The 26,792-nt window shown below is 36.1% G+C and overlaps 2 protein-coding genes across 39 annotated transcripts in view; both read right to left on the reverse strand.

Moving 5' to 3' along the window:
• Window positions 1-794: 794 nt before the first annotated feature.
• On the reverse strand, window positions 795-6,284 carry LOC126920509 (uncharacterized). 4 transcript variants are annotated; one of them, XM_050731027.1, is made up of 4 exons: window positions 5,683-6,284; window positions 5,445-5,603; window positions 1,277-5,076; window positions 795-995 (listed from the first exon to the last, which is right to left on the reverse strand). In XM_050731027.1, the coding sequence occupies exons 3-4, from the start codon at window positions 5,037-5,039 to the stop codon at window positions 970-972; spliced, it is 3,789 nt and encodes a 1,262-aa protein (XP_050586984.1). In that variant the 5' UTR covers window positions 5,040-5,076; window positions 5,445-5,603; window positions 5,683-6,284; the 3' UTR covers window positions 795-969. The 4 variants fall into 4 exon arrangements, with proteins under 4 accessions (XP_050586984.1, XP_050586983.1, XP_050586981.1 ...); XM_050731026.1 differs by having other exon boundaries at window positions 1,064-5,076; XM_050731024.1 differs by having other exon boundaries at window positions 795-5,076; window positions 5,445-5,522; window positions 5,683-6,283.
• A 4,365-nt stretch (window positions 6,285-10,649) lies between these two features.
• The window catches only part of LOC126920504 (sodium channel protein para), a 69,297-nt gene continuing 53,154 nt past the window's right edge, over window positions 10,650-26,792 (reverse strand). For 24 of the 35 annotated variants that reach the window (XM_050730979.1, XM_050730980.1, XM_050731002.1 and 21 more), the window contains 7 exons: window positions 26,039-26,161; window positions 22,412-22,534; window positions 21,726-21,920; window positions 21,401-21,646; window positions 20,538-20,808; window positions 18,874-19,178; window positions 10,650-18,671 (listed from right to left, as the gene is read on the reverse strand). In XM_050730979.1, the coding sequence (XP_050586936.1) occupies window positions 17,889-18,671; window positions 18,874-19,178; window positions 20,538-20,808; window positions 21,401-21,646; window positions 21,726-21,920; window positions 22,412-22,534; window positions 26,039-26,161 (2,046 nt within the window). In that variant the 3' untranslated portion in view covers window positions 10,650-17,888. The remainder of the gene's footprint in view (window positions 18,672-18,873; window positions 19,179-20,537; window positions 20,809-21,400; window positions 21,647-21,725; window positions 21,921-22,411; window positions 22,535-26,038; window positions 26,162-26,792) is intronic. The other 11 variants (XM_050730983.1, XM_050730977.1, XM_050730997.1 and 8 more) reach the window with 1 other exon arrangement.

Consider the following 26,792-nt stretch of genomic DNA (forward strand, 5'->3'; position numbering starts at 1 on the left):
ATGGGCGGGGATGTGGCGTGATCCACGATGACGTCATGGTAGTCCGCAATCGATAACTACTCTACGTTTTAGCAAACCCCTTCTAACCCTGGCCTGTTACTCTAGTACTATACGATCGATGTTCAGCTTGAATGCACCACACAACTCTTACGATATGATCGCGCATTCTTCACCTCGATAAAATAGGTTAACTATCTTGAATGAACTATCAAAATATATATTCTAATCGCACTTTTAGTTATAAAAATAGATCATATCCGATATTTATGACTTCTTCGTCAAAAAGAGATAAAGCACTATGGGTGTTGTTACCATAGAGGTAAGGAAGTGATTTTATCGACTATACTGATTTCTACTGTAGTTAACGAAAATTTCGGTAAATATATATTTTAGAGAGGAAAGACAATTGTTTTATTACTTGATGAATTTATATACAAGCGTAATTAATAACTAATATTTGCATATAGCCAGAATCCGTAATTTACCATTTTAAAATGTTTTATTTCAATATAGGCACATCAATGAATTCTTATGTCTTTATTGTAATTTTGTAACCGTTAAATCCATGTGTTATCATATGTATTTCGATGAATACTTTTTCATGATTTTACAATGCATAAGAAAAACGGTAAGGTTAAATAATGTTAAACAAAAATTTCCACGAAAGAGATCATGTTTTAATATTTTCATAATTTAACATATACATTTAATCCGATTGTATGATATTACAGATTTTCACTTTCATAATGAAATACATATGATATATAGCATGTACAATAAAGTCAACAGCATAGTTAACGTTTAAACTTTATTAAAACCAACAACATTAACAAGAACAACAAGAACAAATCATTCCTTCAGAAACAGTTCACAGAAACTCGATCTTACACAAAACTCAATCGTCCTGCCGCATGTCGCTCAATGACGTTGTATATCAGTTAGTTATGCACTCGTATAGAATGGTTCACATCATAAATGATCATTTGCCGGGAGACCTACGACATTAGTAACATGATTCAAATAATAATAGTTTCAAAATAATGAAAAACGCTTCGAATCAAACCTTCTAATTATAAAATGCATTAAGACATTTGTCGTTAAGGGTCCAGTCATGATGCCGCTACGGTCGCTAAAAGCAGTGCAAGAAAACAAGCCAGCAAAACCATAGAATATGTAGTTATCAGTATGGTTATGAGGTTAGTAACATATGAAATACGCATTTCAGTCGAACGAGGGATAACATGTTCACAAGTATTCTTGCATTTTGTACTCTCACCTTCGCAATTTGGGTCACGATCAACAGTGCGTGGTTTATCATCGGTCGATGTTATCGTTTCTTCCATATCGCACTCATTTTCATTTTTATCGTTCAGCGCCATTAAATTATTCTCAATATTTAACAAGGGAATATCCTCCTCAGTCTCGATGTTACTACTACAAGAAATGTTATTTACTGCATCTTTTTTCAATAAAGCTTCTAGTTTTTCTATTTCCTTCTCGTGCTCGCATAAACTTGCCGCTGCTAATTGTAAATCATAAACAGCTTTGGAAAGATCGAGTTCTGGATTAGTATGCAAATCATTTCTCGTTTCTTCCGGTTCTACAAAGTTGTGGTTATCATTTAAGATTATCGTTGTATCTTCTTTAGGAACTATATTTAATGCATCAGTGGTCCTTGATGAACTAGACAGATCATCGTTTGTGTCGTCTAGACTACAAGTAACGGAGTTACGAGTACTAGTATTGGGCGTCGTACTATCGGTTTCTATTTCAGAACGATGCGACGTCAGCGAATTCTTTTGGCTTGAACGACTATCACGTAAGTGATCTGCTACGCTGCTGAACGCCTCCGCAATTAGTTTAACATTTTCGTCCGCGACACGAAGATAGAAGTCGAATGTATTATCGTCAGTCTCCTCGGAACATTCGTTCTCAGAATTAGCGAGGGTCTCCGTCAGTTTCTCTATATTTTCTTTATCCGTATCTTCTTTATGATTCTCCGTATTATTTTCTGAATAATGACTACCTAAAGACTGTATATGCAATATGGAAGATTCCTCCGTTTTATTACTATCATTGACATCTGCTATTACAGGAAGCTCTGAAGGAACATTCGTTTCCTCAGTCAGTTTCACTTCCATATCGTCTTGCCCTTCAATCAAATTGACTAAATCTTGACATAGACGACTGTATGCCGTGAAATCGGTTTCCGTATCATGATTGGACGATTCATTTGATTTGCTCTGCTCGCAATTCTGCCAGAATTCATTGTTCAAGGCCTTTGATAGCATGTTATTAGATGTCACGGAATTCTGTGCTCTCGCATTATCCTCATTTTTATTACCATCTTGTATTTGAGTCGACGGTGAAACATAAACACGCAATTTCTTTCTATGCGCATTCGTAATTGGACGATTGCCATTTATATCAGTTTTAGAGTTCCTCAATAAACCATCAGCTCGCCATCGATCGTAATCGGAGAGTTCACTATCGCTCACGACGCGCCTATCAGATCGTACGGGTAATGATTTGATATCTATTATTGTATTATTTATCTCGTCCTTAATATCTTGAAGACCAGGTTCTCTTCTAAGATGAATCCTATCGTGATTAATTAAACCGTACAGATTGGCGGATAAAGATCTAACCGCTCGTTTCTTCTTCGAACCAAAAGTGGTTTCCTGATCTGTAGTGATACTGCTTTTACTTTCAACGCTGCTCCTCGGCGTATTGGCATCCTTCCTGAGAGCTCGGTAAGCCAAGTCATCTGTAACAATGTCAGGCTCGCATTGCGGAATGTATGACGAACGTGGATGGTCTGGCTTAATCGGTGTAGTGTGTAAATAATCGCTTTCCGTAGCGGCCGTCACCGGTCCTAGAGGTATTCCAAACGGAGGTTGAGGATCAATCACCTTTAACGTGTTGTTAGCGTGATGAATGCTCCGATAAACGACATCATCTCGCGTTACGTCCGGTTCGTCTCGACGTGTTAGGTAATTCGCGCCATACAGATAATCATCAGTTGTATCTTTGCGTGACAAAATAGGCGAGGCTATCAGATAGCTGATATTAGAGAGCGCAGATTGGCCGACCACTTCCGACAACGATGTAGGTCTCTCCTTTGGATGCATTCTTCTGTAAGCCATATCGTCTTTCATTCTATCTATTGAATCTTCTGAAATAAATGGAATAACAGTATTAGTTTTTGCTTGACGTAGGTTAAATTCTTCCATACTCCGTCGTTCTGCCCGGTCAAGGAGATCTTCGTCTCCAAGACGAAGGCTATTATATATTGCTTCTAGCTCAGAAAGAGCTTCTTCAAGATTCTTGGAACTTCTTTTCCTTTCTAACGTGTCTTGTTCACTAGTTATTTGTTTTTCTTCCTTTATTTCGGTTTTCATATTATCTACGAATGTAACATTTGGTAAATTATAAGAATTTTCTCTTACAATCTGTTTACTTGGTGATCTTGCGTAGGAACAATTTAAAGACTTAAAAGTAGGTGACGTAGAATTATTGCGCATATTTTTTATATAAGTAGTGGACAATCTATTTTCACGTATTTTGGTATCATAATTTTTAAAGCTTGAAGTAAGTTGATCATTGCGATCGTTCCTCCTCTGACATTTCATTGCTTCCGTTTCTTTAAACAATGGTTCATCTATGTGTCTACCAGTTGAATTGTGTCTATTGTTCGTACATTCTGATAAATTACAGGTCTGCGTCGAGCTTACAGACAGAGACAATGGACGCCGTGGACATTGTTTTATCGAGTCACACCGATTGATTTCGTTATTCGATTCGTAAGACCTTAAACTTTTTAAATGATCCTTGGTAACTTCGTGAATATCGTTCATTTTAGCATGTAGGGTATCGTCGTATTTCGTCATACGATATTTCCCATTAAATGGAAAAGAATTACAACCATAGGTGAAAACTCGACAACGTGGGTTTCTTGGTGGAGGCTCGGGCGGAGAGGAACTTCGACTTGCAAACTGATGATTTGTTGTGTAATCGTATGGATCAGCATAAATTGTATTAGCTGTGGGCGAATTGGAAATATAATTTTTCTCCTGATTTATGCGGTTCTTATTTTTGTGCAAAACATTTGGCTTTGCATAAGTATTATTCTGATTTAAATCTGTTATATATTGGTCTGTCGGATATTTTGTAACATCAGTAGATGACCTTGCTTGCAAATTGGATGCAACCATTCCAGATTGTCGTAAGTTTTCAATAGATCTTTGTACAGGGAAGGTATTGCTATTAGAATAATTGATAAAACGTGATGGTTTTTGTGGAAGCTGAAATAATTCATTTGTATCCACAGCTACAGATGATTGTTCTTCATTCATGAAATCATGACTGTTACGCTTTGCTATATTATTTAGGTTTTCTGGGAACTTGTGACCTTCATCCCTTGATAAACGTTTTATATAACGTTCTGTTCGAGCCGCTCGACTTCTTCTATTGCAGAAACCATTTTTTTGTGTACTATGTGCAGCAATTTCATTTTGGTACCTTGTCAACGAATTGCAAGATTTACGTGACTCTTCGTCTGAGCTACTGTCTGCACAAATGCGATCCCGTTTTGCTTCTACTTGTGCTTTCAATTTATTTTTTCTCGCTTTCTTACTTAACCCATCTAATGAACCATCACTATTACGGGAGTTTAAAGAATCTCTTTGCATACTTGCTGTATCCATTGATTTTGCAGCAGTGTCGTTTGAATCATTGATATTTAAATATTGACTCGAACTTTTTTCAACTGGATGAAGAACAACGTTATGTGATTTCCTATTAAATACTGTTCGAGGTCTCGGCTGCCTTGTACAATATACAATTTCTTCATCATTTGAAGAACTATCATAATCCCTTATTGAAGATATTCGTTTCAAGATTCCACCAATCGACCACTTTTTTTCTTTCTTTTTGTCTGTAGAAGTAACTGCATTACAGACTGGTAAACGTCGGGTTGGAGGTAATAGACCATCCATTCTTAGAATGTCCTTTCCACTGATACTTCTCTTTTCCATCATGAATAAATAATTTATCTCATTAAATATATTATAATACCTAAAAAATTCAAGATTAATTAATATCTAAAATTCTAGAAACTTAATACTGTTTAGAAAAACACCACTTTTTAAATCTATGATTTAATGCATATTAATCTATAATTTTAGTATGTTGATATTAACATACATTAATTATATTAATAACTATAATAACTAGACTGTATTTGTGTGAGTTTATATTTTTATGAGCAAAATGAAGAAAATAAAACCTAAATAGAAATTTATTTCACCCAATAGATATTACAAGTATTTTACTAGGGATATTTTATGTATTTTTGCATTTCTCATAAATATATAAACATCTGCAGTCTAATAACACACACTCACAATTTCAACAATTACAATTACAACAATAATTTTACTTACGGATATATATGGATATGTATATGTACACAATATGTATAAATGCAGAAAATGTGTAAAGATGCGAATGCAGATACTTTGCTATAACCAATAAACAGATTACATTTTATCGAAAAGACAAATCTTCCATTTCCGATACCGATATGTTTATACAGAGAACACCTTGAAGCAAGGTTTCCATTATAAACAATTATATAGCATTGCGTGTATGTAGTATATAAATAGAATATTGTCTGCTAACCTCCATGCAGACGGTTGGCTGAATGATTCAGATAAGTATTAGGCGAAGGGCGAATTTTCTGTACATCTGCCAAAAATTTTCCCCTGTGTGAATTGAGAATGTCAGTCACAAAGTCCGTTCACGTTTCACAGCATAAAAAACGCGGTACTAAACTTAGGTCAGTACGTCCAGTGTAGTATTGATAACGCTGATAGGATCTCCACACCTCTTCTGCAATCTTTCGCAATACGCTCGTTATCTTGACAGTTGAACTATAAAAGCGGTGTCTCGACTTCACTTTTTCGTACGACAGTAAGTTTCTATGATTCTCAATGATTCAGAATAGAGACTCGGTTTAAAGAAGAGTGTGTCTGGTTTCGAGACATCTACGATCTGTAACTATCTTTGCCTCGCGCTCAGTTTGTGCTGCCATTACATGAACATCGACGAACGCGTTTATGCGTCGAACACAAAGAATACTGGTGGACTACGCGAAACTGACTCGAATCAGATCGAATCAGATATGAGAAGAGAAGGGATTCATCGTTTAGACCCCACCCATTACACCAATCTCCCCCCATACTCTCGCGCAGAATCACGCACGGTGAATCTTACACTCATCTTATGCGCCCACGCACCATAGATATACTTATATATTTACTTAGAAGATCGTTTCGAATCATTATGATTGCGGATGTTTATGCTAGTGCATATTCTTATGGGAAATAGCAATAAGGCGGAACACTTTATGGCAATGCATAGAAATTTGTTTTGTCTGTACAGGTATCAAGTACATATAATTTCAACTTTGCTTTGAGAACAATATGTAAAAGTATACAAGAGCGTAAACTTTTGAACTTTACTAACTACGAGTAATTGGTATTAACCAATCCGATATAATTATTAAATGACATCAAAGATTTAATAATATTGGAAAAAATTTTCAATTTTAGAATTATATCATAAATAAAAATATAAATATATATCAAGTTATAAATTAATTTTAACTTATAGAGATTATTAACGGAAGTTAATATCTAAAAATGTTCAGGACCTATTACAATTTAAATTATAAGTCGTATGACTGATAAACATGTATATGTAGATACATTTTTGCATGTATATCTACATATTACATTCTCATATTTCGCATATTTTATTTATTTACTTTGACATATACACTATTTTATTATTGTATAATGCATAGTATATATATATATGTTCTTGTGTTATGTATAAAGCAGATATGTGTACGTGCACTAAATGAAATAAGATTGGTTTTGTGAGAATGTGTTAATTCCTCTAGTGACAGTCACGTGATAGGCTCTGGACAGCATTGCTTTATTATTATGCATCACCACAGACAAGATACAGGATAGACTTATAACTCAATGCACAACCATATCTGAAAGGCTCCAGAGACTCCTTACCATTTTGGGATCATTTTGTCAACGCTACCAATGTTAAATTTAAATTCAGATTCAAATTTATATTCATATTTCCAAATTCAAATTCAAATGCATGGGATCCAATGAACTTAGACATCTATTGTGTAGCTTCTAAGATTTTGACGTGTTCCATCTTGCTAATCTCATAGACATGATGCACTGAATTCAACGATTTTGGTCTCAATTTATTACATATATAGAGCTCTGACGCACACAAAACACGTATACAAAATAAATACATTAATATTGAAAATATTTATAAATAACATTGATTTCCTTGTTTCGGACTATTGAATTGAATATAATTTCTATGTTCGCCGTAATAAATCGCAGAGGGCGTAGGAAACACTGATTTTTTCGAAGTCGGTATTTCAGAACACGTAATACGAAGTTCGCCTTATAAATCTCTTACTCTTTGGTTAGAATTGAAAGTAGAGAAATTTATGAAAGCGGTTCTTTTAACATGATTCCTTGTTTTCTCAACTGTAAAATGAAGTATGATATTTGTTACATAATTCTAAAGTTTGCTTTTTCCTTGAGATGCAATAAAGATTATCATACTTTGTACATCTTTTTCGTGAAAGCTATATACGATAAGCGATAATTGGATTTGTTAATCGTATTAAGTCACAGGAACCTTGAACTTACGACATCGAGTCGTTCTTGAGATTCAGCCTCAAATTGTATTGCATTCCAGATCTGAATTACGTCAGACTGAAACATATGACGAACCAAGAGGCAATATTATAAATAGATATGCTTCGTATGCTTAGCTGACATTTTAATCTGAGTTGAACTTTAACTTCTGTCTTTTTTTGAAATAGAAAAGTTTACATCTAATATATATTCAGAAATATCGACTAATCCATAAGATGAGATTGATGCATAAAAGTAAATTAAATAATATAGCAAAAAAGGTATTAAATATATACTTACTCCAGAGTAATCACACCGATTACTTTTCAACAAAGTCAAGTAGCATTCGTTTTAAAATCGTAATCGCTTCTTGTAAGTACTTTGCATTTTCATCACTCTAAATTGCATATAATTGTATAAGACCTACATTTCTCATATGTTCAACCAAATTGTTCTGACGTGCATACAGGGTGTCTAAAAAATTAGTGATATTTTCACTTCATTAAATTATTTAATATTAATTAGTTTGTATTGTTTATATTATCGATCGATTTGCTATTAGAATAGACCGAAAATGTTTCTATAGCTTTACAGATTTACAAATTTTATGAAACTAAAGAAATGAAACCTTTTAATCTGTTCTACTTTTTTTATTCACCTTTAGATTTATTTTACCATCTAAGTATCATAAGGAGTACTTTCCTTTGGGTACTTTGGACAGTTTGAATACTTTTGCATATTATGAATATCCTGAAAAATTTTGTACATTAAAATTTCTTATAAATGCATAAATCTACAATTTACAACAGTTTACTTTGTTGACAGAATTCAGGCAAATTTATATCATATTAAAACGTGGACATAATTGAAAAGAATTATTAGAGCGTCACGTAGTATTCTACGAAGCATCTGAAAAAGTGCGATTGTCACGTAGAACGCGAATTAACGTCGTCGTCCACGACATTCCTCTGTTTTAGAGAGTTGAATCGTTTGCCTTGATGCTATGACACAACAATCGTTTACGAGAGTTCTCTAACTATAAGAGATAAAAATAAAATTTTCAATGTAAAAAATATAGAGAAGTATAACTTATGTATCTTTTTATTAAACAAATTTATCAAAAAATTATTCGTTGTTAAGCATACCCTTTATTACTATTTATTTGAATGATTTATTTTACTTACTTTCGTATTATTAAGAGCTTCAGAAATTGAACCAGGAAACACTCGAAAAACAAAAATATTTTTTACCACCATATTTAAAAGATTTACCCATTGAGCTGTATCTTCAGGTATTCAACACCATTTACTCCTGCATCATTAAAAAACTTTAAAAGTGTAACTGCAGGGAAACATAAATTTACTTATTACAATTAATAGAACTAATAAATTAAGTTAACGTCCACCATTATTGTAGACCTTAAACCAAAAATATCTTGTGCTAAAAAATTTTAACCACCTTCATCTACAAATATCCATTCTATTTTCCCTTCTATTTTATCAAATGCTAAAGAATGGAACAAAGTCTCTCAGAGAACCGAATTTACTCTTCTATTTTCTTTCTCTCGCGCGCGCTTCGATCGAAACGTGCGTGAAATCCAATAACGTACGCGGATATTTTAAGAACGATTCGGAAAAAAATAATAATAAAAAGGAAAAAACGGCTAAAAAGGTGAGTGCAACGCGCGTTTTGTGAAAGTTATGTCTCCAAGAATTGTTCGTTGCATAGCGCGTCACGCGACCCGTTAAATGTCCCAAACGTTTTGGAGACCGTTTTATTTTTTCGAAATTAGGTATTCATGCTGCATGATTCGGGTCCAGAGAGCCATATACGGTTGGCCAAAGACACCAGACATGATGTATACGTATGTACCTCATCGATGCAGCAAGGAGAAAGCTGCTTTCAGCGTTAATTCAGGACAAGTACCTTTATTTTACACGCGGCAAAAACTCCATAGGCGAAAAAATCGCCGTGGCGCCGATTAACATGGCTCGAAATAGCGGTGCCGATCTTTTTATAGCATGGCGAGTGTCTATTTATACCTGGAGGTATGTTTAATCATCACGCAAAGGGAAACACGTAATTTTCGGATGCGTGAAAAATTGGAACGTAATAAATTGACTTAAAGTATAACATTAGTGAGCATAATAAATAAATGCTTCTTTGAAAAATCGTCGTTTCATTGAAATAATAATAGCCTGATCGTTGGGTCGAATAACGTTTAAACAAATTTCACACGGAGTATGAGTGAAGTTTTCGTTAAGAATTTCCCTGTTCTTTTCTCTCTTTTATCTCGAGTTTATTTAGCTTGCGATGTTTGGTTCAAAATACGTGACCAGACGATTGTTTTAAAGAACATATTTATAAAACGCGAAGAACGCCAGGAAGAAATTTGAAGAACTAGAATAAAGCAATTTCTTTACGTTTTTATAAATTGGTTTTGTATTGGTAAAAAATTCGAAGCATCCCGTTCTTGTGAAACACCCTGCAGTCGCTACTATACAAGATTTTCTAGTGCAAAAGCGAACTGCAATAGATATCCGAGGATGATGTGTGGTATGAATATTTGTAGATACTATATCATTTTAATAATTAATGCCAATATCAGTACTGCAATATTATCATTATCGAAGGTTATATTACAAAATGTTAATGCTAATGTTAATACTGCAGTTTACCATTAATATTAGTAAAAAAGTATTACTGTTAATATCGTTTAACCGTAGCTAATTGTAAAGATAATGAAACGTTACGGATTCTTATAAAGTATCATGATTAAAAATTTCAGAAAGCACAAGTCGAAAGAACTGGAGCCGTGAAAGTCTTAAGGATATTAATTGAGACAGCCTATAGAAATGGCAGTCGCTTCATGATTGCAGGGTCAAATGATGACAAGGACAACAATTGTATGAGTGTTAAGCTTTTTCGTTTATTGAAAATATCTCTGTAAAACGTGTGTATATTGTGGCCGGGCGAGGTAAGCCGACAAAACCGAATCTTTTTTTTTCGACAACGAAACGAAATCGGGTAGCAAACGAAGGAATACGGTGAAGACATTGAAAACAATAATAGAGTCGAATCGTTATTTAGTTATCTACATAAGTAAAGGACGAATCAACGATGCATTCGCTTACTTTTCTTTTTTTCTCTTTTTTTTCGTTTAATCTTAGTATATTAATTATATTATGTATAACAAAGCGGTAACAACTTGTTAATTGTAACTATTACGGTAATAATCGTTTACTTTATATAATTACAATAATGTAATGTAAGGATGATCGTTAACTAATCGATAACAAACGAATCGTTTCCTCCTCCATTCTTCCTTCGTCTTGATCGTCATATTATCCTCGTCGCTTCCTTGAACTTCGTCTTTTCCCCCTATTTTTCTTCTTTTATTTTTTATCTTTATTTTCATTTTATTATTATTATTTTCTTTTAAATCCGATATCGGTCTTCAGCTAAATCATTTCGTTATTTTGTTCGTACAATCCCCTCTTTCGTATTAATTATTTAACAACAGTTTTTTTATCCCTTTTATTATTTGCTCTTTAATTTAATAATCATAGTAAACATAGTAATTATTTATAATATTGTGCAAATAATCCATATTTTTATTTTGTTTAATAGTAATGAATGTCATTCAACGGAGGAGCTCTTCTACGTTCTCTCTTTCTCTCTCTCATTTTCTCGCCCTTTCGCACTCTTCTCGCTTACTCGCTCCCTTTCTCTCTCTCTCTCTCGCGCGCTCTCGTTCATTCTTTCACGCATACACGCTCTTTCGCACGCACTCTGTCTCGATGTCTCTCTTTGCTTGCTCGCGCGCATTCACGACACGCAATTGCGCATGCGCGCCGCCGGCGCGGTGCACAAGCGCGAGCACTCACGGAGCACGCATTTGAATGGACGATCCTTCGCGCGTAATGTTTTTTTTCGACAGCTAGCTCGTTAAAATTGGATCTTTTTTTTGGTTTCTTAGCACATTTCGTCTATCTAGCTTGTTGACCCATGGCAGTTGCTTGATCATTATACTGGCCGACAGGCTCCGCAGCTTGACACTTTACTCAATTATTCTCTGTATATATCTTTTTTAAATCTTCCTTTGTTTAGCCCAACTCTAGGATTTTTTCTGCTTCGTATCTTCTCCTCTTTCTTTTTTTTTTTTTTTAGTAGCTTTTGTGTACTCATCAGTTAGTTTTATTATCTGACGACGTTTAGGTTAATGAGTTTCGAGAGTTTTCGAGACACTACAAAGCCTTTTTTGTTTTTTTTTTGTTCGCTATCCGTTTAAGAAAATTTCGTGCATTTACGATTAGTTAACTTAGTTTCATTTCTTCTTTATACAATGCGTAACGGCAGTATCGTCCACGGAGAAAGTACGTTTAAATCTCGTCTTACCTCGCTTAACGAAGGAAAGCCCTATATGTATATATATATATTTTTTTTTGTTCTTTAATATCTTACAGCCGTCGTCGCGCAAAAGCTGGTATTTAATGTACGTTTATTTTTTGTTTCTGGTAAAACGAAAATCAATGAAGCACACCACGCATACTCTTCCACCCCCCTCCCCCTCGTTTCTTTTCGCAGCCATAGCAAATGTTTTGGCCGATCGAACGAACATTTTTTTCACCGTTCCCGAGCATGTTTTTGTTCCGAGCGTCACGCTCAAACGAATTTTCAGGCAACCCTTCGAGACGCGTGTGTTCCTGATCTTCTTACGATTTTCTCTTTTCGATACGACCGTAGATTAAACGGGCCGAATGTTAACAGGCTTACCAACGATTGGTAAACGCGATTGAAAACCGGGGAAGTTGCGATTCAATCGAACATTCGATCACGAAAAATCTAGATCACAGTCTTCACGTTCGCGAGATAAAAATCACTGTGTGGATGTGTATCCGGACAAAAAGGAGAAAAGAAGAAGAAGAAGAAGAAACGATGTTCATTTGGCGTGCCTCTCGGGGGAAGAACGATTCCTACAGAATCCGAAAGATCCGTTTATCGTTAAAAAGAGGCCAGTGTGTTTTGGAACACTTTCCGCGCGATTGCACTCGTTTCGTTCGTCACGCCCTGTTTACATATTTTTTACTTCCGTCCTTTCTTTCTTTCTAACGTTTGTCGTGTGTCTCGAGAATTTTATTGCTTCTAGAAGTTTGCGGTTGCCCATTCGACAAAGTAGTATCGAAAATATATATGTATATTATATGCGTACAAACCATTTGATTATTATCGAATTATTTGCACATATTACAGCACGGGAGAGGTTCAAAACATAAAAAGGGGCGAGAGGGGGTATCGGAGTAATTAGACAGTGAGCCGGACGGACCATCAGATACGTCGTACTTCGATAGAAGAAGGATCGACGAGTTAAATGAATTTCGTCGTCGATCGATCTCGTGCCTCGATTCGTTTCGTTTCGTCGTCGTCGCCGTTCATCGTGCTCCGTGTTATGTTAGGTTATGTCATACATTATACCGGATGCATTTTACCGTATCGTTTGTCGCGATCGTTTTGACTTCTACGAAACAACTTTCGAATAACGTGCGCCTACAAAAAGAAAAATTCGAAGTTTCTCGTCAAGTATATACGCGAACAGCAACGGCATCACAATGCATGTATGCATTTTTTTGTTTTTAGGCGTAATCAGTGTTTCTGCTTTTTCGTTGCAGAGAGATTACCGAAGATAATAGATATGATGAGCGGATGAATACCTGATTGGTAATCGATGTGATTGTGCAGATATATTGTATTGGGATATTATCGAAATCGTCTCAAAGAGAGATTCAGAGCGTAAGAAAGCCGAGTCTCGGAAGAAACGAAGAACGACGACCTCTTCCGAACGAACGAGTCGCGAGGACGCAGCCACGCGCATGCGTATACTTTGAAGCGTACTCACGAAAAGGATCATCGAATGGCCCGCGACGAGAATCGTGAAATGCAATTATAATATACGTAGAAAAGGTACGAGGACATTAATATCGGACAGGCTTCTCTAAAATACTTTGACAAAGCGGACTCGACACCGATAGTGTGTGAATTATTTGTACGAGTAATTTACAATGATCCTCACCCTCTTGAGCCTTCGTAGCTTAAAATAATGAACATTTGTTTTTTTTTCTTTGTCTGCTTTTTCCATAATTTCCCGTTATTTCTCGCGTTGTTCCTGCATTTAACCTCATCATACCTACGTTCCCTTTAACCTCATCTTTCTTTCTTTTTTTCTGTCCAGCTTGTAACAAATTTACACCATTTTCTAGCTCACAGAACGTCCGTAACCATACCGCTTTCGTTATGTCCTCGTCGTCGTTCCTGCCACACATTTCAAATACAATCCTTCGAGCGAGCTGCGAGTTTCTTTGCCACGTTACGTCCGTTTTCGACCAGCGAGAACGATTCTATGTTCGTTTATTATCGCGTCTCTGCCGCTGCTAGCGCGACACCTGTTTCCGGTTAGGACAACATGGACAACGTGGTGTCGCTCCTCTTTCCTTTTCCCATCATCTTTTACTTTCTCTATTCCATTCCGGAACGCGGATGTAAACGTAGAAAAATAACGATCGCGCAATCCGCGTTAACACACACACGCACACACATTATAGTTCATTTTTGTCCTCTGTTGTTGCTTCGTTAACGCACGCCCGTTGCGCGCCAAATCGAGATTAGCTTCTTTCGTGTACGTACCTACGTGTATAATATACGTTGATCTGTACTTTTTTTATGGCAAAATGAACTGTGCATCGCTATCATCGTTGATAGACGCGTTCCGACGAACTTTCGTTTGTCCCCGTGTGCATACTGTTTGCAACGCGTTTCTCGATTTATTTCACGCGATCTACGCGATCGTATGTTGCGTGAGAACGATGCAATTGAGGTTATTCACCCGTGATAGAATCATATGCCATGGTTAACGGTCATTGAGAATTTCGTTCGATGTGTATCGATTTACTTTCCTCAATCGTGACACAGTTCTATCTAGCCATATGGCAGATAGAATCGTACTATTCGCGAGATTAGGCACACGATCTTTCACGAGGTTCTTAAGCACGTAAACCCGTTCGAAATCGAGCTACAAACTCGGACGATTCCTTTCTTCTATGAAGCATCGATTCCTTTTTTAATTATTTCAAATATACCGAAGTTTCTTAAATATTTATATTGCGATTCGTACCGAAAGAAAGTGTATGTTGCTTCGTCGGTGTCGTTAATCGTTATTGTCCTTGGACAATCGTGCAGCTTCTCGAATCGCAAACGGAAATTGTTCAGGATACCTTTTGGGCGTTTGTTACCTCTTATGGAGATAATTCGTATTTGATAATTCAACGGAAACTATGTACTAAATATTTTAAATAACCAACATTAAAATAATCATTTAAAATCTTAACAATTTCTTTTTTTAAAAACTTAACGTCTTGATTTGGCATCTATTGTTAAACTATGTAGAATGACACAACTTTCTCGCTCAGAGAAATTAATTTGTAACATAAATTAACTAAAACGTGAATGAATCCTTAAATTTAAATTTTATCTTTAGAAAATGTGAATTATATTCGAATATGTATAAAAAAATTGTTTTAAGCAGACGTTATATTGCTTCGGAACATATACAACTTTGGAGATATGAAATTATTAACAAAAAATGTACTGGTTAACAATCGATATGGCGAGTTCAGTACTTATCAGAATTTAATAATCTTATTAACACTTTACTGGATCGGAATTAAAATTTCGAATGATATAACAATTATAAAATCATCAACAATGATAAACTGAATATTTATATCGTTTTTGCAATTCGTAATATTTTAATAATTTCCCAATATGAAAATGACAAAACATTTAATTCGATAAAATATACTCATCTTCACTAACAAATAAATATAATTTTAAATCTCAAAGTTGCCTGATTATATTACTGATTTAACAAGTATTTCGCCATAATAATTGAGAGTTAAATATCTATTAGAAATATAACTTGAAAACGAGCCAAAAACAGTTGTGCCCAATTCTACGTTATCAACCGAGTTAATCGTTAATTCTTTCAGCCTATTTAAACGTGCGGCGTTTTATTCATTTAAAAGATATACTACGCGTACTGCGAGACGGGTTTACGGGCGCACGGTTGTCGATTACAATTATTCGAATAACGTTACACTATTATGTATATTCATTTATTCCAAAGCGCATCACTACGTCGTGTAAGATTGTGTCTGTGTAAGTTTTTTGCAAATGTGTAAGTATCTAGCTGATGATGATTGCGAAATTTGTATTCGCCACACCTTCCCCCTCTCTGTTCCTCTTTGGCAAGAATATTGTTCATAGATATCTAAAAAAAAGAGATAGTCACATTTTCATCAAAGACTATCAACATAACAATGAAAACTCATAGGGGAAAAGAAGAGTTATTAGTACATAACTGTTTTACCGACCGACTTACTCCAATCGTATTTCTCTCTAAATCGCTCTATGAGAGTAATTCTTATTAGTTCTTTTAAATAAATAGTAATTATATGATCGAATATTAAAATAAATATCAAAGTCGTCAAACCGTTATAATATAACCGTTATAATATTAAATATCGAAGTGCAGAGACGAGGAACAGAGAAGCAGAGGGTCAGTTAAAATAAAGCCGCGCGATTGGATGTTCGCGCATCGTATTGCGCAAAAATTGTTCAAGCCGAGCGAATGTAGTAAACTACGCGTACATTTCACATTATTAACATTCTTGTTCACCATCATCATCATCATCATTATCATCATCATAATCATCAACATCATCATTTATAATCGTTATTATAATCGTTCTATGATCATCCTCACTATTATCGTCAGTTATGATCAGCATCTTCATCAATGTCTTCGTTTTCTCCATTGTTCCGTCGTTCTTTTCTCGTTTCCTTCTTTCTTTTCTGTTCAGTTTCAGGTTCAGAAAACTCTCTCGTCTTTATACACCACTGTACGATGACCAGAATAACGGATCAAAATGTCACCCACGAACCTCGACCGCAGCGAATCAACATTGATTTTTACATTTTTATAGATTTTCTATAACCTTCTCCTTCTTCGTTTGTTATGTTTATCAGCGAATTGGCGAGTCGCTGTTCAATACCATGTAAAAAATCCAATATACGCGGGTAAAATTTTACGAATCGGCTATGTACCGTGTTAATTTTTGTTTCCTCTAGAATAGATGAGAAACGATCGCTGATCTCTTGTTTTCTTTCTCCGTTTTGTGAACGCGGCAATATTAACTGTCTCACCGTGGAACGCAGGTCTTCGTTTCAATGTCGGTCACGCGAAGAGATGATTCTTTGTTTTCGTTTCATTGCGTTTCGAGTACGCGTGCATATAACGCAGCTGGCGCGGATCGTCATCGTCATCGTACGATCTCTAAAAGAAGAAGAACGGTAAGGAATGCCGTAACGAAGTCCATCGAGGGCAGGAATTCTGAGTACGTTGCAACGTGAACCGTCGAGTCCTGATTTGTTTTTTGAAGGGGGGGAAGTTGACTCGAAGGTTACGTTGTTCATAGTCGAGTACACTTCTCTATACACCGACTATCGTTATACTCTTTGTATATGTTCTTTTCTGTTGTCAGTTCTTGCCCTTCGATTCCTCTTCGTGTGTCCATCCTTATCTTCGTTTCGTAGCCAAATCCTATTATATTCGATCACGGTTTCTTCCATAAATATTCCTCCGCGGAACGAGAGAACCGAGCCAATGCCAACAACGAGCACGGACGATGGGTGTACGCGGTATCAGCAGTCTATGTTTCTCTCTGTCGTCTCACTATTCGCGCCCCATTCTCGAACGACTCGCCCAGAAAAACCAAAATGAAACATCCTGTGTTCTGTTTCCTCATGTGTCCCATTTCTCGCTCTTGTGTGTTCATCAGCTAGCGACGTGTCTCCCAACGATCGTAGCGTTTACAATGGATTTAAAGGCAACTCGTTGGAGGAATGTATTTTTTTTTTTTAATATTTTGTTTATACAACTATAAGGCTGTCGATGGAGAGCGCGCGCGAGGTCCGTGAGGCCGCTGCTCTCCGCGAGCAGTATTAGCGCGTCTGTTATAATTCTATAGTTGTTAGTCGTGGTGGCGCTTACTACGACGGTGGCGGTGCTTGGGACGTCGTGGACGCCGATCAGACGTCCGCGGTTCTCGAGGTTACGCTCGGCGATCGGCTATGTATGACGACTCTGTGGCCATTTTTCGTCACGAAACCGTCGCTCTCGACCAAGACCGCGGTCTGTCTGACCCGTGGATCGGTGTCAGCGTCGTCGCTTTCTTCGCTTGGTCCGCCTAGACGTTGTTGCTTGTGCTTTCTCCAGGCGTTCTGAATCAGACGCGCGCAATACTCCTCACGCTGACGCCACAGAGTCGAGGAAACTGGTTCGTAACCAGCCTCACCTGGACGCGTCTGAACCTCGATCTCTGCCGATTCCTCGATCGGATTACCCTTGCGCGCGAAGAAGTCTTTCGTGAGAGCATCCAGAATGTCTACGCAGAACATCATATCCCCCTTGCATATTGGGATGTCCATAGATACGATCTTGTACTTGTTTGGCTTGTGTATCTGTAACGGTGGCTCCAGCACGTCCAAGAAATCGGACAGCTGATCGTATCTGATGTACTGCGTTCCATCTGGGTCGAACTGTTGCCAGATCTCGTAGTACATGTCGTAGTCGTCATCCGTCAGACCCTCCTGCACATCCTCGGTAGCTTGGGAGTAATTCTCCAAGATCACGGCGATGTACATGTTTATCACGATCAAGAAGCTGATCACCAGGTACGAGAGAAGATAGGCGATGCCGATCGTGGACGAACCACAGTTGCCCGGATATCCTATCTCGTTGTTCGGTTCCTGGCAGTCCTCCTCATTTATTATACCGTCGAGGACGCCATCCCAACCGGCAGACGTTGACATCTAGACGAATTCAAGAATTTCTATGTAATGATTTTGTTGCAAAAATTCAGTTTATTTAGCTGTATGACATTATTTAGTATTTCATCGCAAGAATGTAGGAATTACACGCAAAGAATTTATTATAAAATAATACAAAACACGTGGCAGTGTCTTTCATACTGAAGCATACCTGGAAAATTATGAACGTAGTAGGTATAATTACCTGGAATAGCAATATCATCGACTGGCCGAACGTTTTGAAATTGTATACATCATCCAGTCCGCTCTTGTCTTTCACGTGCATGAAGAATGACATTCCAAAAATCGCGAAGATAAACATCACCAAAAACAGTAATAGGCAAATATTGAAGAGAGCTGGTAACGACATTGCCAGGGCGAAGAGAAGAGTTCGAATACCCTTAGCACCTTTCACGAGTCGAAGCACACGACCGACTTTTGCCACCCTTACTACACGGAGCAAGGTCGGCGATACGAAATATTTCTCAATAATATCGCTGAGAACCAGACCTAAAGGGAACATATATGCATTTTATTACAATAATCCTTAATAAGACAATAAAAAAGGATAAGATTTATGTGTCAACTAGATTAGGTTGTGCGATCTAGGTAAAGGCGGTGCTCTCTAAGTTGATAAGTGTTTTAAGTTCCATGCATCTTTGCACACAGGATTACTAGTCTTATGAAACTTAATTCATTCATTGAATATAAAGTACGTGAAAAATTATGCGTTTCTAATTCTAATTTGATTTCTAAGCAATAATATTGCACAATGAATGATAACAAAGAGTTTCGTGAAAATAGTGTTTCTTATTTTGTTTCTTCAAGAAGAAGATTCAAGGTGTTTGATGCACGATTCAAGATTAAAAAAAATAGATTAAAAAAAAAACATGCATCATACAGTCCTAAGGACTATTATCCCTTGTACTCTAATCTTTTCTTCCTGTTAGATCTAGCTATAAAAAAAATTAACATGCAGTTTTAGATTGATCAAAAAAACAGAAACTTGATTAAAGCTCGATCACTCGTTAGATCACGCGGTGCTGTACAAGAAAAAAAATGTATCATTGTCGTAGGTTTTCGTGTTAGGCATTCAAAAGTTTAAAGATGAGCAGACTAGCAATCGGTTACTCCTTTCTAAGAAGACTAATTTGGAAAAAAATTCTCGTAATACAGACCCGCTCTTACCCGATTTTTTGACTAATGATCGTCTTTACATCAATCAACATGTGTAAATACCAGTCAAATACAACATTATATCAGTATAAAAAGATACCAACGAATGTTTGACCATTAAAGCTGTTTAAATTATTGATTTAAGATTGAAAGTTTATTATGAAAAATCAGATATTAGACTTGTTAAAGTTTATTAGAAATATATGTAAAAAATAGATAAATAAATTGCGCAATCAAATGATAATGAATTAAGTTAAAAATCAAATTTTATGGATTTTTAAAATTAATATACAAATATTTGAATATTGATCTGTTTTATAAATAAAGAGCTATAATGTTGCTTTTAATGACTGGACACATGTTCATAACCATGAGGAAACGAGGATTATACAGGATAGGAAAGACAGGATTACACATAACATCAATGTAAGGCTACGTAACATAATGACGCTGATCAGTCGTTGCAGCACACGTGAAATATTAATCCTGTACGCTTTCTTTTTTGCTAAGATGCTAAGTTTTGCGTGCAGTAGAGATAATGAATTGAACATGCTCATTTGCATCCTAATTAAAAAAAAAAAAGAAGAGAGAGCTATGTTGTGTGATGAAAAAGCTAACAGGATTATCTTTTCCATTATCATATGTCAATTTCACGGGGGCCATACGACTGAACTAATCATTACATTACATTACCTAATATTGACAATATAACAACAACAAAATCAAAGAGGTTCCATGGCTCCTTGAAATAGTGGTAACGTAGAGCGAAGATCTTCATGAGACACTCGCTGGTGAATATCACAATGAATATCATGTTTAGATAGTCCAGAACATCGCTGAAAGTCTGAGTTTGTTGATAATGGTCCAGCGTCATCGTAAGCATGTTCAGTCCGATGAACAACATGATTATCATATCGAACTTTTTGTCCGTCACTATTTCAAACACTATCGCCTGCGGCCTCCACTGAAAGACAAAATATTTGCGTTAAAATAGAGACTTTTTAATTGGAAAAAGAAGTAGAAAAATTCGATAAGCACCTACTTCTTAATAAGTTACTCGGTTATCGAAATGGACATTCACTAAAGTCTTACAATTTGAAACAGACAATTACCAAAATTTTACTTAAGATTTACTTAACTGTCAGAATTTTACAATACAACACGATGAATCGCTAAAATTTTAGGATTGAAAGTTCCCAATAAGTAAATTTCAGAATTATAAATTCCCACTCACAGTAAAATTTCATAATTAAGAATTTCCTATTACTAAAATTTCAGAACCAAAGACTCTTATTCTACTAAAGTTTTATAATTAAAATCTGTTCACCGCCAAAATTTTACAATTAGGCACTTCCAATCCCCAAAGCTTTACAATTTAAAATGACTAATCACGAAATTTGCAATGTTCAAAATTCAACTATACACAAAATTTGATACAAATGGACTTAAGCACTGGAAAAAAGATTATCAGATTATCAGTTTGAGTTCCTAGGATCAAGAGAAGAATCGAAGAGGAAGAAATTCACACATATTCCAACAACATATTCTCTACATACTCTTGGACGTGGAATGGCTTTCAATGGTTTCTTGCTACCCATCTTTTTCATAGCGTTGTAATATTTCTTCTGGTCTTCCGTCATGAACATCTCCAGGGAACCACCCGCCTTTTTCTTCTGCTCGTTGAAGTTATCGATGATCACACCAATGAATAGATTAAGGGTAAAAAACGATCCGAATATAATGAAGAATACAAAATAGAAATACATGTAGATGTTCGTTTCACGAATTGGTTGTTTGTTGAGCTGTAGACACAAAAGAAAGATTAATTAAAGAATCAAACGACGATTGCCGATTAATTCAAGTTACAAACGATACACTCACCTCCCTAGAATCTATCGCGTCATTCATGATCTGAATCCATCCTTTAAACGTGGCCACTTGGAACAAGCACAGATAAGCCTTTCCTACGTGGTCGAAATTCATCGGAGAATTCTCCCAGGTATAGTTCTCAGCCAAACAGGCGTTTCGGTCAGGGATTATTTCGTGGCTGAGCGTTGTTTTATTGGCATCTACGCACTGCAAAGAGAAAACGAATATAGTTAATTAAATAGAAAAATCTTGATTACTTCCTTTATTACCGCATATTTTTCAAGGTAAGCTGAAGGAAAAATAGGAATATTCTGCTACCTTTAATTCTCCGATATTGGCTTTTCAGGATGGACAATCGTGTTTCTGGCTCAAAATGCAAATGTCAAGTGCACGTGCAAAATCGGAACACGATCTCTCATCCCGAAGAGGCAATATCAAAATATCTGATCGTCGTGAAAGTTTGAGATCCAAAGTACTTCTCTAATTTGTTTTGAATTACCAATACAATTCGATCGGAAGATTGATACTAGCAGTTGTAAGTTGTCAAGCTATAAGAACTCCGTATAAGAGTGGAAATTGAATACTTATTTAGGAGTGTTAAATAATTTAAGACGATGAAATAACTTTCCCAAGCTTTCAACGATTCGCGTAGAATTCTTTCGTTTCATTAATTACAAAAACACCTTTGAAATAATTACCTTGAAATATTTGCCGGCAAAAAGCTGTACACCCATAATGGCGAAGATCAACCAGAAGATAAGACACACCAGTAACACGTTGAAAATGGATGGAATGGCTTGAACCAAAGCGTTGACGACTACCTGCGAGACAAAACCGTTCGTTAAAGTATCTGAAAGTCGGTCCAATAAATGTTTTTTGTTTTTTTTTTTAATTCTGTTTCTCTATGTGCTTAAGTATGCGTTTCTATGCATCTCTACGCGTTTCTAAGTAAATGTCTACGCCGTGTGTTACGAATTCATCGTATGTGCAATGTAAATCTTGGATTCATATTTTGCGATAAAATAAACGAAAGGATAAAACACCGCGCGAAAACAAACAGGAATGTCGCGTTATTTATTAATTGATAAGAAAATTGATAAGAGTCCAGTAGAAATTCGATTGAATTTAACACGTCAGTGATATTAGTCGTAGTCAATTTCTAGGAAATAGGGGAAAGAATCTATCGTATAAAAATGTAATATCACGTTCAAACGTTCAGTTTCGTGTAATTTTTATCCGAAAACAAGAAGCACGCAACATCGCTGCTCGATTTCGCCCGATTTTTCACGATTGCACAGGATCAAATCAGGAAACAGAGTCGATAAAATATCTTGGCTCATCTTTTTCGCAATCTATATCTACGAAACGAGTCCAATCGAGTTTTCCCATTAATCTGTTCTCTTTCCTTTTTATGGAACAGTAAACCGAGGTAAACCCTGCATACTTACTTCAACACAATAATTATCACGTTCAATTTCGTACAACTACACCGCACGAACATAGATTATATATATATATATATATGTATACCAATGAAACACCGAAATCACAAGTCTCCAGACAAATTCAAACAGACAATGAGAAGAAAGAATTCAAAAAGAAAAAAGAAAAAAAAATAAGAAGAAGAGGAAGAATCACGGCGAACACAAGGAGTGCCTCTGCGTTCACGAAGTATAATATTCGCGAACTTCATGGAAATCAATAGACTTGTGAAACAAATTAAGAAGGAACAAAGTATCGCTTTGCCTGATCATTGATCGATGTGACGTATGGTGCATACTTAACGTTGCTTCGAGATCACGACTACAAGTGTGCACATAGAATTCACACGAGAAATAAACGAAAGCCAGCAGCAAGTGACGCACAAAGCATGTAACAGTGAAACATTCCATTCGATATATTGGATGCGTTTTGGCGTGCGATAATTTTATAGCGTTCCTCAGCGTCAAGCAACGATCCCATGCAGAAATAGAAATAATATATAATATATATAATATATATATACTATTAGATGGTAGGCTCATAGATTTTACGTGTTTATATATTATATATAATATATATATATTTATATATTTATATAGGTAGACAGATTATGCTGAAAATTAGTAGCTACGAACTACTGTATAATAAGATAGGGTAAGATAGTGTCAGGGCGTGGGCATGACAGTAACTCTACGCCCAGTATCTCAGCGACCTTGTATTACAGTTATGTAGAATCATTTTATGTCTGTAATGAGATATATAAACTGTTAAATTCATCCGAGAATGGTAAGTTACTAGTATGTTTGATGTAGGTATATAATACGTGTGTTGTTCGAGTATGTTGAGACCAGCTGTTTTCTAGATGAGGCACGTTTGTTTCAGGCTCGTTGAATTTCACAATAAGTATCTAAATACACCGCCGTTCGTAAATCTTGTCTAAACTAGTCATGGTTATTATATTATTACTTACTAATTGAAAATGATTTAATCGAAGGATACGTTTCCGAGCTGTTCGATTTATTATCTGTCGACACCTATGCACACAGGGTCATCGCCTATGCAGGCGTTCACATCGCCGAGCTTCCCGTCGTTTTCTATGGAAGTTGTTAGGCAGATGAAGAGTAGAGTCCTTGATATTTTTCGAATTTCTTCGATAATTCAAATAATAACGAGTAATCGTAAATGGTAAAATTTGTTTGAAATAATAATTTTAAAATATAGTTCCGAGACTTTTCTACCGAATACACATGCGAACATATTCTATGAAAAGTAAGAGTATAATATACCGTAACCGAAGCAATTTTGTTTCTCTTCTTCTTTACTAATTCGTTATTTGTATTTTTTAAATGACTCTTTTTACAAAGTTTATACGATACGTTTATACCATATATCCTTCCTCCTCTTTATTACTTTGTTCTAGCACCGTTTTCAACCGCTCGTTTCGTTTTCACCCAAAATTGAGGATCTATTTCACGTTTTTGGCTGGATTTCCTTGCAAGTAGTACGCAATTGACGTTTGAAATATCTAAATATCTAATTCTAAAGATATAAAGAACGTTTTGAAAATTAGAACGAGGAAGACGCGAGAATGTCTTGGAAATCATTGATCGTTCTCGCTATTTTGTAGAAATTATATAAACAGGGTGTTGTCTCGAATTTACGAGAAGCGATCGTCGAACCAAAATTTACGAACAGCAGCGTACGTGTGTCTCTAAGGTGCATATCTCGCGAGAATTATTCAATAAAGAACGAGTCTACGTGCCGTTCAAACATTCGCAGTTTTAAGCTCAAGTGCATTCGCGATCGCCCTACTTATGTTCACGTGCAAAAGGAATCGAGTCTTCGACACGGCGAGACCGAAGAGTTGTTTCGTTAATCTTTCGGATAACTAACAACAAAGTAAGTAACTATATTTTAATGCAACAAAACCAAAGAAAATATTCCGCGTCATATGAAACTCAAATCGGCCTCTTTGTCGATTCTCGCCATGAAAGAAAAACGGTGCCGCCGTTAAACTGATTTTCTTTCTATCTTTTTTTATACGTGCTCATTTATTATTCTATTTGTTATTTTTATTATCATTATTACTTCATAAATACGATCTTTAATTTTCTTCTAATTATCTTCGATAATTTTCTTGGACTACCGATATTGATAATTCTGTTAGAACGGCTAATAATTTTATTCGTTCGAGATAATTCGACGGCACCGAGAGAATTCAAATTGAAAATCTGGACGAATCGAAAATTGTCGACAAAGTTGGGCATTGTTTAATCAACGTAAATCATAGCGTTAATTACCTAATGTTGATACTTTCGAAGAACGAATCTACAAAATCTGGAAGCCACTTTCGTTGTTACTTAACACTGCTAACAACTTGCTATTGTTTAATTATTATTTGGTATTCTTATCGCGAATAACTTCGAATAGTAAATATAGCGAGTCAAACACTCTCGGACAAGAGTCTCGCTATACTCTGCTCTTGATTCGACAAACCTTAACCGTATAGTTCTATCTTTGTTATTTGCTTCCTCTAGTGCAATTACTAATTATTTCTTGCGACATTACGCTGCAATAATGCAACGTATTAAACAACAAATAACAAGTACCTTCTTCGTAAGAAATTTCTAATTAGACAGTTCTAGATTACTCGTTTGTCATAGTAGAGATGCTATTTCGTCTAAAGCTATCGTTATATCAAAATTATCCTATGATCGCGATATTTCTAACGACATATGCCCAACTCGGAAGCTCGATTCGCCCGCTAAAGAGAATGATCGATTCGGTCGGGAACATAATAAGAAAGTAATCGGCAAGGTCTGCTGAGACTGTGGGCTACATACCCGCATTCCCTGCATTCTAGACATCGCCCTGAGTGGCCTTAGGGCCCTTAGGGTCCTCATTGTTTTGAAGGCTTGGATCCCGCCAGCGCCACAGAGCGACGCTACGAAGTTAATGAGTGACACCTGCGAGCGAGAAACGAGAGCGGATCACAGCAACAGGTAGACAGGCTACTCGCGATACGAATTCATCATCATAATCATAATCATAATCATAATCATAATCATAATCATAATCATAATCATCATCATCATTATCATTATCATAATCAATAATCATTTCCAAACTTTCAAATACTAGAAAAATTTCAAGAGATAAGTAGAAACGGAAGAATAGAGAAAGAGAAGAAAATAGATAGCTAAAGAAAGGGTTAGGAGGAAGTAGAGGTTGTTGGTTGACCGTCGACGCGTCAATTCGTGTTTTGTATGGTTCTAGTTTCATGTCATAATTTTCTTTCTTTTTTTTTTGTTTTGTCTTTTTTTCTGATCTCTCGATTTCCCGTCGATGGATCGAGGAGTCCGTTGAAGCGGATTAAAGTAACACAGGAGTCCGTCCCATCTGTGGAAATCGTTCCATTTAAATAGTGTATGATACACATCGTAGATACAACAAATATCCAGAGCAGGGGGACGAAGACATTGAGAGAAACCAGATATGGCACACGTAGCGGTTCACAGTGAACAGAGAATGGACGTCGTGTCACCCCCGTTTGCGTACAATCCTTCGCTAAAAGGATGTTTCTTAATGCGTCACTGA

Source organism: Bombus affinis, chromosome 9 (assembly GCF_024516045.1).
Source record: "Bombus affinis isolate iyBomAffi1 chromosome 9, iyBomAffi1.2, whole genome shotgun sequence".
Classification (NCBI taxonomy): domain Eukaryota; kingdom Metazoa; phylum Arthropoda; class Insecta; order Hymenoptera; family Apidae; genus Bombus; species Bombus affinis.